Source organism: Arvicanthis niloticus, chromosome 10 (assembly GCF_011762505.2).
Source record: "Arvicanthis niloticus isolate mArvNil1 chromosome 10, mArvNil1.pat.X, whole genome shotgun sequence".
NCBI lineage: Eukaryota > Metazoa > Chordata > Mammalia > Rodentia > Muridae > Arvicanthis > Arvicanthis niloticus.
This window is the reverse complement of record NC_047667.1, coordinates 46,131,832-46,144,011: the sequence shown is the minus strand read 5'-3', so window position 1 is coordinate 46,144,011 and position 12,180 is coordinate 46,131,832. Positions and strand designations below refer to the sequence as shown.

The window sequence follows — 12,180 nt, the reverse complement described above, 5'->3', positions numbered from 1 at the left end:
AGGAAGAATACAAGGACAGGCATGTTAGTGTGTGTACAAAACCCCAACTACTCCAGATGCTGAGATGAAAGGACTGTGAGACCAAAACTAATCTGGGCAACTTAAGTCCTTAGCCTCCTCTACACACCAACAAAAAAAAGGCTATACCAGCTATAGAGGTACACCTTGTAATACTAGTATTCTACCACTTGGGAAGCAAGTTGAACTGTAGCAGATTCTAAGCTCAAGGTCAGCCAAGGACAGATAGAGAATCATTAAAAAAAAAAGAAAGAAGAAAGATGAGAAGAGAAAAGAAGAGAAGATCAAAGAAAAGAAGAGAAAAGAAAAGAAAGCTAGGAAGACTTAAACTATGTTTTTCTAATAATGTCATTTTTTAAAATGGGAAAAGTAACCAGGCACCAAAATTACAGTGAGTTGGAATAACAAAGATTTAAATTTTTATTTCATTCATCATCATTTCAAAACAGGGTCTTTGTGTCCCTATCTAGCCTGGAACTTTCTATGTAGACAAACTGGTCTTAAACTCACAGAGATCTTCCTGCATCTGCCTCCTGAGTGTTGAGATTTTAAAGACATGTGCCAGGACCTACATTTTTATCTTATTTTTCTTAATGTTACCATTTTATGTTTCCATATTTTGATTTAAGATCTAACATGAATTTAAAAGACATCAAAAAATTAACCAAACTTTTAATCCATGTGTAAATTTAAAACACTGCAATATCTACTCACTAACTTAACCCAAAAGATCAAATAAATTAAAAACAAAAAAAACAAAAAAAACTGGCTCTTTGCACCCTATTTCTCAGTGGTATAACAGTCTTCATTAACAAGGCTCCTGAAAACTACAGTACCATGAATACTTAATACAAAATCCCAAACAATTACTGATGCAAAGCTTTGTACCTGTGTGATGGAGAAGGGGCTTCAAATTGAGGCACTGTGCTATCTTCACTGACAGGAGAATACAAGCCACTCATTTCCTGAAATTGTAATTATATGAGTTATTGTACATACTCCAAACAGAAGATGTATGAATCAAACAGGCATATGGCATTATATTCTGTTCTAGCCCCAGCTTTTTATCAGTCCCTTTTTGTCTTCAAACACAAACTTCTCTAGGATTCCTTTCCACAGAGTACAAAAATAAAGTTAATCTGAAATGAAGGAAGCCTCGCTTAATGTTAAAAAACTATAATTCCTAAGAAATACCGTTCTAACTAAAGAAAGTATCAAATGAAGAAAAAGCCAAAAGGAAGTATATAAAAAACGGACACACAGTGGATTTATTACACAGTGAACTGACTATTCATGCAAGTGATGATCTATTAGTGGACATTGGGATAAATAAGGTGGTGACTGAATTAAAACAGTCAAATCGCCACAGTAAGTGACAAAACTGGGAATATGTCTGTCACTCTCGAAGACGATCTACAAGTAATAAAAAAAAGTAACATTCTTGAATAAAATACTGACTTTAACAATGAAATAAATTGTAATTTCTGCTCATTAACCTAAAGGGGCTAATCAAAGATCATCATATAAATTATGTCTCTGAATTTCATGACTGGCCTTTTTATGCATAATGTTCTCATTAATGGAAAAATAGCAAATTTGAAAATGCAACTATAGACACATAATCAGATACAATTATTTCTGCCTTATTTCAAAAATAGCTAAACAGGTAATATAAATATAATAAATTAGTAATATTATAAGGGATACTGAATTCCCATTAAATACTATACCATTCATTATCCTTTGAAATGTTTTATATGTCAGCAAAAGAAAATCACATGTGTGAATAATTAAGAGCACACTAAATTTAAATTTAGCCAGATGTAGTAACCTCAACTCACAATAGCCTATGAATCTCCCAATGAATTTCTGTTAGTAATCTGTATTTTATTATTAATTCCAATAACAGTGCCAATCAATTTATATAATTTTTAATTAACACTAGTATACATTAGTACATGCAGTAGAAATGTAAAAATAAATTTAATAAAAGATGAAATGACAAATCACTTTAAGGACAAATCATGAAGGATTAGTAATAATTTAAATTAATTGGATTTCAAAAAGAAAATTAGGTCAAATTTTGTTCCATTTAATCAAGAGTTACTGCAATAACTGTCAATATAAATTTAGATTACAATTTATCTTCAAAAAAGTATTCAGACTTTGTTTCCCCGCACAGCTGAACTGTTAATTAAAAATAAAATAAAACTATGAGAAATGTGAGAATTTCTTGATTTCTTACTTCCACTCTTTTAATATCTTCTTCCAAAACACTTAGTTCCTTCTGGATCTGTTCCAATTGCTGTAGATTAAAGAAAGGGAGAAAAGAAAAAATTCTAATCTAAACCACATTGTCAACATCATGGAAAAAATTAACCTTACATTTGGTTTAAAAAAGAAAAAGAAAAAAAAAAAAAAAAAAAAAAAAAAAAAAAAGGCCTACTAAAACTGACCCCTAAGGGCAAAAGAAGGGGACTGAAAGAGAAGAAAATCAAAGAAGTAAATTCAAATGTTGACATTCAAATATAGATAATACTTTTTATGGGAACATTATGTTGTTTATTACGGCAGACTGATTTTATAATAAAATATAAATGATAAACAATGCAATTAAAGTGACTTAAAAATATAAGATATCCAAAAAGTGTTCACATCTCATTTAATTGATTTTTTAAAAAGGCAAACATTCTATCCCACTTCATTAGTCTGACAGTGGTTAAAATCAACTCCAAAGAAACTATGAATTACACACTGTAATAGTTACATATCATGATTTTTAAAAACATTTAACTATTTTGCTTTTTGTAATGTTCCCATTGCATTGCAGCCATTTTCAAGTCAATAAAATATAAGTATTTCAATCATAGGATAATATTCAAATATACATTGAAACATTTCTTTCTTACCAGAGATTTAAGATATTAACAACTATCATAAACCTAGGATATACAAATGTCTCAATTACTATCATTTTCCTTGTATTTTAAGGTTATTTTAGATTTTATTAAGAGATGAGTAAAGTTGGGGATTGGTCTGGTCCTGTGTATAGAAATGCTAAATTCTGAATGCCAAAGTCTGGCTGTAGATTCCATGTACACCAGCCTCTGTTGTATAAATCTTGTTCCCCAAATTAAAGCTATTGTTTAAGTAAAAGTGGCTAAAGCCAATTACTAGGGTGAATACAGGTAGGCAGGTTTTCAGCTGCCAGGCTTCAAGTCCCAGTAGGGACCACAAGGTAAGAAAGAGGAAGAAGGAGAGAGAAGGAAAGAGAAAGTAGACAGGAGAACAGGAGATCTCTAGTAGTCTTAATGGACCAGAAGCACCTGGCTGAGAGAAATGCCTCCCCACCCTCCAGGACAGACTGATAGAGCAGAAATAACCTGGACGAGACTCAAACAGCATGTATTCGGGGAACTAAGCTGGGAATTAACCAGTCTAGCATTCCGAAAAATTAGGGGTAGTTCGCCCAGTAATTGTGCTAAAGCCAATGTAAAAATCCACAGGATTCTGCTTTGATTATTGGGGAACAGACAGATTATTATAACAAGTAAAAGAGTTATTAAATAACATTTGAAAATACCATTTACAGTTTAAAATAGAAATTATTCAACAGAAATAGCTATAAAATTTTCATTATACACTAAGCTGCTTTCTAGAAACTCTGTACTACCCTGAGCAAGCATAACTAACTGGCTGTTTTACTTTAACCCAAATATATATTGAACAATTTTAAAATATGAAACAGTAATAAATAATTGTGTAATACTGATTGCCAGATTTGAAGCAAATACTGTGTCTATTAAGAAAATGAGGTACAGAAAGGCTAGGTATTTTGTTCAAGACCTTTCAGTTGGTGTGCAGAAAAACTGGAATGAGAGCCAAAGCAACCTTTTTGCTCTAAAAAAACAACCTATCAACCACTGCAACACTATCTCAAGAAATAGAACCTTATAGTTTACTTCTCTAATGCCGGATACATTTTAAAGTTTGTTAACATTGGTATTGTCTACTACAGCAAAATAAGCACACTGAAGACTATCTAAATGATGAACTTATTAAAACCAAATAATTATTACCTTAGCACTTTGCTAAGCATGGAGAACAGTACAATGAAGGTAATGTTTGTTCAAACACAGGATCTAAGTGAAATCAGATCTTAAGTCAAAGATGGAGCCTAAAATGATTTACAGAGTTTTACAATAGGTAAAGACAATAAATAAGGACAAATGCTAAGGCTATGAGGAAAGGATATAATAAAAAGGATCCATGGTAATGAATGTAATCACCCAATTTAATCAGAAACAATGAAGCAAAGAGTGGACACTAGGGAAATCTAATATAAGACACTTGTTAACTGGAAGGAGAAAAAAAATTAGCAACCAAATCAAGGGAGAAGATATATTTATCAGAGAAATAAATGGTTACAAAAAAGTGATTAGAATTACCACGTTTTCAACTCAACACTGTATCTACTTTAAGATAACTTTGCTCAATCTTAAAAAGTTTAACAGCATTTCTATCTAACTAAAACACTTGTTAGTGTCTTACTTGAAGACACTAGCTGACAGCTTGGTAGTTTCAAATAAAGGTTGGTCCACTGTCCTTTTTTTTTTTTTTTTTTTTTTTGGTTTTTCGAGACAGGGTTTCTCTGTATAGCCTTGGCTGTCCTGGAACTCACTCGGTAGACCAGGCTGGCCTCGAACTCAGAAATCCGCCTGCCTCTGCCTCCCAAGTGCTGGGATTAAAGGCGTGCACCACCACCGCCAGGCACACTGTCCAATTTTTAATGCCCCAGACTCAGAGTACACAAACCTACAACTTCCTCTCCAGTCATCCCATTGTTATTTGTCCTCCACTCATACATACAAAGTACTCTAGTACAGCTCACATAAGAGTCATGAAGTTAATGATTCTCAACCTTTTTAGCCAGCTACAACATCCCATTATTCTTCATCCTTAAAGAAATCTTGTTTCACGGACATTTAAAATTCCAGTGGTTTTGACTTTTAAATGAACAAAATATTCTCATGGTCACCTCTTACATATTTTTATTATTCTGAAATGCATCACTCAGAAATATCTTTATTTAGAAAGTGTTTTATTCTAAGGGCTCTTTAATATAAATACTAAAAACAGTTAAAATAAAACCTGTCTCAACATAGAAACCTATATCAACATAGATAATCCACATCACATTTGGTCATTAATATAACCAGGATCAAATTAATAATTTTTATAAAATATTGGAACTTGGGAGTATAAGAGGGTATTCACATGTCACCTGAATTGCCATAACAGTCAATTCTTCTGTCTCATCTTTGTAGTGTCCCATTATACCTATTTTAATATACAGAGACTGATACAGACACATACAGACACAGACACACAGATACATGCACACACACACCCTCTCAACTGCTCTGAATTGCTGAATCATCTCACCAGCCTGAGGCTGCTATATACTTAAGATGAATTACAAAAAAAATGGCCAATATCAAATAATTAATACTTTACAGACCAAGATTTTAAGGCTATAGAAAGATGGCTTGGCAGGTAAAGCACTTGATATTCTTCAAAACATGGATTTGATTCCTAGCAGCTCACAACCAACTGTTTAATTCCTGTTCAGGGGGATTCGATGCCCTCTCTAGCCTCTATAGGTAACAGTCACATATGTGATATACAGACATCCATGCAGTCAAAACACCCAGGCATGTACATGAATTTCATATGACTCTATTTTAAAGGAAACAATTAACCAAGGTACAAGTGCTATCCTAATAAATATAAAAAAGATGTTAAAAGTTATCTTGGATGTCAGTGATGAAATTAAGATAAAAAGAGATCTGATGAAAAGAAACTGCTTAGAAATTTCGTATTAGATTCAAGCATTTCGATTTCAAGATATCAATACAAAATATTTTAGTACTAGTAAACAGAAGACAAAACACAAATATTTGAAAGAATTGTGCTAAACTTACTTATCCTATAAGTATCATAATCCCCAAAGGAAGAATCATAACATAAAACAGAAGTCCAAAACTATTTTAGAAATAAGTAAGTCCATAAAGGTAAACTGCTATCATGTAAGTAAAAGCCAGTCAAACTTGAGTAATAAAATTCATTCAAATTTGACTTAATACAATTGTGAAATTTGAAGCTACTAAAATTAATTGGCTGATTAAATGACAACAATATTTCAGAACATATCCCTAAGACATCGGTGGCAAGTACTCTCTGAACAGTGTAAAAAAAAAATTTTTTTTTAAAGTCTCAGAATCATTATAAAAACAAAGAGTTTGAAATTGAAGACTTCTCTATTACTGACAGTTTTTATAAGAGGTAAGAATCTTTTGCACTCACTTCCTTGAACTTTTACTACTGATTTGATAATGTGAATATATGTGAATATTAAGCTCATTATGTGAATTCAACCTTATAGCAATATCACTTGGAATAAAAATACATATAAGTCATCAAAATAAACAAAGAATAATATATTGGACTCAGAAAAAGCTGGTAATCAAAAGAAAGTAGCAAAGGTCAATGTATACTAATTCTAAAAGAGAAACTACCAAGAACAAAACATTTAACCAAAGTTTAAAGAAACCCTACTGTTCCATAAAATAATAAGAGACATACTTAGTATCTAATGGCAGGCTTGATATTAAGACATCATTCAGCATTTCCAGAGAAGTTGTTTAAAAGAACACAAAGAAACAAACAAAAGAATAAATAAAGAAGTAAATGAACAAATAGGGAAAACAAGACAGTTTATTTAAAAGCAAATGTAGATTAATGGCAATACCAATATACACACACTACAATAAGACACAAACTGTTAGGAGCCAGAGAGGCAGCTCAGTGACTGATCGCCCTGTGTTCAGATTCCTAGAGCCTACTTAAATGAAGGGCAAGCATGGCAGGTTGCCTATAATCCCAGCATGTAGGAGGTAGATCCAGGGAGAGCCTCTGAACAAGCTGGCTAGGTGACTGATTTTGTGACCTCAGTTTCATGTCAGAGACCCTACCTCAATATATAACATAGAGAGCAACTAAGGAAAACAGCTGACACCATCATCTGACTCCCAATATATACAAACACAGACACACGAACTCACATACTAGTGTGTACATGCATATTCAAAAAGACAAGTTCCTATAAATTTAGTGCAAACACTGGGGGAGGAGCGGGGAAACTACACAAAGAGATGTACTAAGAAAGAAACAAATTCAAATGGCCAAGTACAGGCCAATAATCCCAATACTTAGGAGCTAGAAGCAAGAGAATCAGGAGTTTAAGGTCATCGTTGGCTTGGTGAAGGCCAGACTGAACTATGTAAAATCTACAGCCTAAAAACAACTCCACCCCCACCCCCAAAATGGTAGAGATAAATCAAAATTTTGAAAGGAATTTTGAAAGCCTGGTCAAAAATCATACGGAGAAAAATATATTAACAGGTCAATGAAACGATTCAGTCAAGAAAAGCACTTAACAAAAGAGCTCAGCTCTATCTCTGGACCCACAGTGGAAGGAGAGAAACACTTCTGAAGTTGCTGTCCTCTGAACTTCATTCACATCCATGATAGCCCCTCCAATACAAACAACTGTAATATAATAAACAAAAAATTCAAAACAGGATGAACACAAAACAACAATAAAGTGACAGGCCTACATGCCCAGTATTGTTTATAGTAGATCTACCTTAGGTCTAAACACAAAAGAGACAAAGTGTATTTTTAAAACGCATACTAGATGTGGTAGCCCATGATTATAATCCCAGTACTGGGGAAGCTGAGGCAGCCTAGCTTAACCTGCTTGGCCTATTTGACAAGTTCTAGTTCAGTGATACATGTGGTTGTCATCTGACTTCTAGACAGAGGCACAAACGTACACTTGCATGCACACAGGAGCACACTGTAGCTCTATAAATACAGTCAGATAAAATCACCTCAAATACAAAGCTTCAGGAATCAATATAGCAGGATCACAAAGACTCAGTAAGAAGTTAAAAACACACATTTCACAAGTTTACACTAGATTATACTTGCTATTTCAGAACTTACAATCTGCCAGATGGCAAATATTTATGTAAAGAAATTAAATCATTTTCAAGAAATGTACCTAGCAAAGAAGGAAAAAAATCTATAATGAGAAGCTATGAAACACCGAAGAAAGAAATTAAATGACACTAGAAGGTATAAACATCTCTCATGTTCAAGGATCAGCAAAATTAGTATTGTAAACATGGTGGTGTCACTAAACAAAATTCAGATTCAATGTAATCTCTAACAAAATTCCAATGATACTTGCCCAGAAATAAAGAACAAACCCCCTAAAATTCCAAATAGCTAATGCAATCCTGACCTAAAAGAACAAGCTAAAAATATAATACATAATTTCAAATTATACAATAGTGCTACAATGAAGAAAACAAAATGTTTACCACATAAAACCAAGCAAGACTAGAACAGACTACCCAAAAATGATTCATGTAACTATATCTCCACGGAATTCAACAATGGCACCAAAACACATCTTAGGAAAAACAGACTCTCTAGCAAATGATGCTGTGAAAACTGGATATTTGCATGTGAAAGAAAGAAAGAGATCCCTACCACTTACTCAGGATTTAAAAAAAAAAAAGAAAAGAAAAGAAAAACAAAATCAATTCAAAATAGACCAAATATCTAACTATAAGGAGAAAACATACGGAAAACAACTTAAAGAAACATCACCAACGAACACTGTCTGAACAGTACTCCAACAGCAAGAATCAACAAATGGAATTGAACCAAATCAAAAAGATTCTTCACAAATTAAAGGTGTGCCTGAGGGTACAGAGTGATAAGAAGAAGCCTGGAAGCTCAGTGGTAGAGCTGCCTAGTATGCATAAACCCCAGTTTAATGTTCAGTACCAAAAAGAATCTCCAAGCAGAAGTAAAAGGGAAACTAGTAAAGGAGTTATCCCAAGCAGAAATAATCACAGCACATTACCTGTACATTGAAGATGTCGCAATAAAACCTATCATTTTTGTGCAAATAATGTGTAGAGTACGAACCTGAGATCCCAATAATAGAAAGGCTAGGGCAGAAAGATTGAGAACTCAAGGCCAGCCTGAGCTATGTAGTTAGCTTAAGGCTAGCCAAAAGGCTACAAAGGCCCTCTCTCAAAAAGGAAAAGGTTAAAATTAAAACATTAAAAATAAAAGTCACATTGTTTTGTTATGGTACATTAAACCAGCAAATGACTATAGAAAATATAAAAATCTTCAAATTCAAATATTTTTATCTAAGTAATCCACTATTTAAAACAGTTCCATATAAAGTACAGTCCAAAAACCATTTGATGTAGCTAAAACAAAAAGAAGGAAATACAACCATAAGCCCCTGCATGAAAAAATCTACATAAAAAGTACATTCAGAGCAGTATATAAGAAACAAGCAAAAAGCCAAGGAGCAAGGGAATGGTAATAAAGAACAGAAAATTAAACAGAACACAGGCTAAAAAAAATCCAAAGTTAATTCTTAGGATAAAATTTATAAAACTGATATATCCCTGTAAAGAACTAGTCAAGAATAAAAAATACAAAAAAAAACCAATAGGTACTATCAGAAAAAAAAAAAGGTCACTAAGTTTTGACAATAAAAAAATTAAAACAAACTTCCACCAAAACCTCGTGGTAGACAATTTCTCAAACAACTGTAACATAAGCATCCAACAAAAGTCTGCACCAGCATGTAACTATTTAATTATATCAATAATCAAAATCTTCTGAAAACAAATCACAGTATATGGTTTCTCTAGCTAGATGTCTAAATATTCAAAAGAGGCATGCATCATAGATGCATGAATTCTGACTCACAAAAGAAAACCAGAGGAGTGTACATTTTCCAAGTCATTTGTCAACGTTAACAATCTTTACAGCACTGCACAAGATCTGTGTAAGAAAAACACAACTTCACTCTCACCCATGAACATAGACATAAAAATATTTTAACAAGCTAGGCATGGTGGCCCACACCTTTATTCCTAGCACTTGGAAGGCAAAGCCAGGCAGATCTCTGTGAGTTCGAGGCCAGCTGGTCTAGAAAGCGAGTTCCAGGACACCCAGGGCTACACAGAGAAACTGTCTCCAATAGAAAAAAGGGGGGAAAAAATTTAAACAAAGCACTAACAATCAAAACCACACATGAGAGTACACATAATTACTTGGTATGCTTTATAAGAAGGGTTGATTTCGAGTAAAGAGATAAACTACCCTGTGGGATCTCCTAGAATAAAAAACATTCTAGAAAAGACAACCCTGGGACAATCTTGATGGCTGGTCACTATACCTACTGACTTTCTGATGTTAAATCAAAGTTATTTATCCATATTAACAAAATGAAAAGAATAAATTCTATGACTACCTCAGATATGCAAAACTCCTAAAGAATATTCAATCCCACTCATAACTGAAGAAAAGAAAATCCACTTACTCAAGGGGAATAAAAATGTATTTCCTTGAATGATTAAAAACAAAACAAAAACCCTAAAAAACAACAACAACAACAACAACAAAACCCTACAGAAAACTCCATACCTAATGGTGACACGTCGAATTTCACTTTGAGATCAGCATCAAGACTAGGATGCCCAGCTATCACCACTTCTATTCATCACTGTACCGGATGTCCTAGCCAGCAGAGTAAGACAAGAAAAATAAATAAAAGATATAAGGATCATAGAGAAAGACATTGAATTGTTATTGCAGATTATGATGTGTACATAGAAAACAAAAAAAGAATCTACAAATTAGAATTAATGAAAGTCTAACATGGTTGCTGGTGATTAAAATATGTAAGTCAGATGAATTTCTATGTATCAGCAACAATAAGAAAATAAAATTAAAGACATAGATACCATCTACATTAGCATTGAAATCATAAAATCTATACAGGATGTGGAAGACTAATAAATTTTGAAAGTATCAAAAATTTTAAAAATAGTTTGTAAGATATAAAAGTATGTAGAAATACCATGTTCATGGGTTCAAAGGCACAATGCTATAGAGATACATTCCCAATTGTCTATTGAAGTCAATGTAATCCCAATAATAATCTTAGCAGACTTAACATGAAAATTATTAGCTGATTCAAACGTGTAAGAAAATACAAAGAGCCATTAATAGCCAAAAGTTTCTTGAAGAAAAGTAGTCACTTTAGGTTCTAGTATCTAATATTGTACTTCCCAAAGGACAGACAAAATGAGCATGGGATCAGAAGAGAGCCAGGGGCATGTACATGTATACATGGATGCATAATGAATAAAGGTGAAAAACTCCAGAATGGGGGAAAGGATGGGCTTTAGTAAAGAATCTTTGGATGGCTGGGGATCCATGTAAAAAGATCTCTAAATATCACACCATATATAAAAATCTTCAAGTAAAGCAGAATCCCAAATGTGAAAGATAACAAAGCAAAGCTTCAAATGACAGACAGTACAAGAAAAATTTTCATGACCACAGGTAAAGATTCTTTACCTAGCACAAAAGACACTGTAAGAAAAATAATTTGAATAATTTTAAGTTAGAAACTTCTATCTATCAAACAACATAAATAAGACAACAGAAAATAGTATTCCAAATAGCAAGGAAAATGATCTTTGTGTAAGATATTAACATGACAAAGAATTTATATCAAAACAACTTAAACCACAAAAAAGGGGAAAGCTACAAAAGGTCTTATGTAATCAGTACTTCAGACACACACTCAAGATAATCCGCAGAGCCAGCGAACATAATTCCAAAGAGCTCTGTTAGCCATCAAGGAAATGCCCAAATTCCAACTCTAAAACTAGGTAATGTCACTGACAGCTTCTGGCAAGAGTAAATGCAAACAAACACCCATACAGGTCTATAGAAGGACTATGCAATCCAAGGAGCACTGCTCAGTAAAACATTACAGTATTCTGTTTTTAATGTAAAGATATACATACCCTATGACTTGCTGATTCCATTCGCACATATATATCCCACAAGTAAATATTCTAATATACACATTTGGACAATATTGACATTGTTTATGTACAGTCCCAATTAAAAACAACTTGAATGTCCACAAACAATTATGTTTATAAAAATAGTATTTACTTAATTCATTGACCACTGAAATAG

General features: G+C 33.1%; 1 protein-coding gene across 5 annotated transcripts in view; it reads right to left on the bottom strand.

Moving 5' to 3' along the window:
* The window catches only part of Cop1 (COP1 E3 ubiquitin ligase), a 104,712-nt gene that overhangs the window by 67,299 nt on the left and 25,233 nt on the right, over window positions 1-12,180 (bottom strand). For all 5 annotated transcript variants that reach the window (XM_034513169.2, XM_034513170.2, XM_076941442.1 and 2 more), the window contains 2 exons: window positions 2,264-2,323; window positions 907-983 (listed from right to left, as the gene is read on the bottom strand). In XM_034513169.2, coding sequence (XP_034369060.1) covers window positions 907-983; window positions 2,264-2,323 — 137 coding nt within the window. The remainder of the gene's footprint in view (window positions 1-906; window positions 984-2,263; window positions 2,324-12,180) is intronic.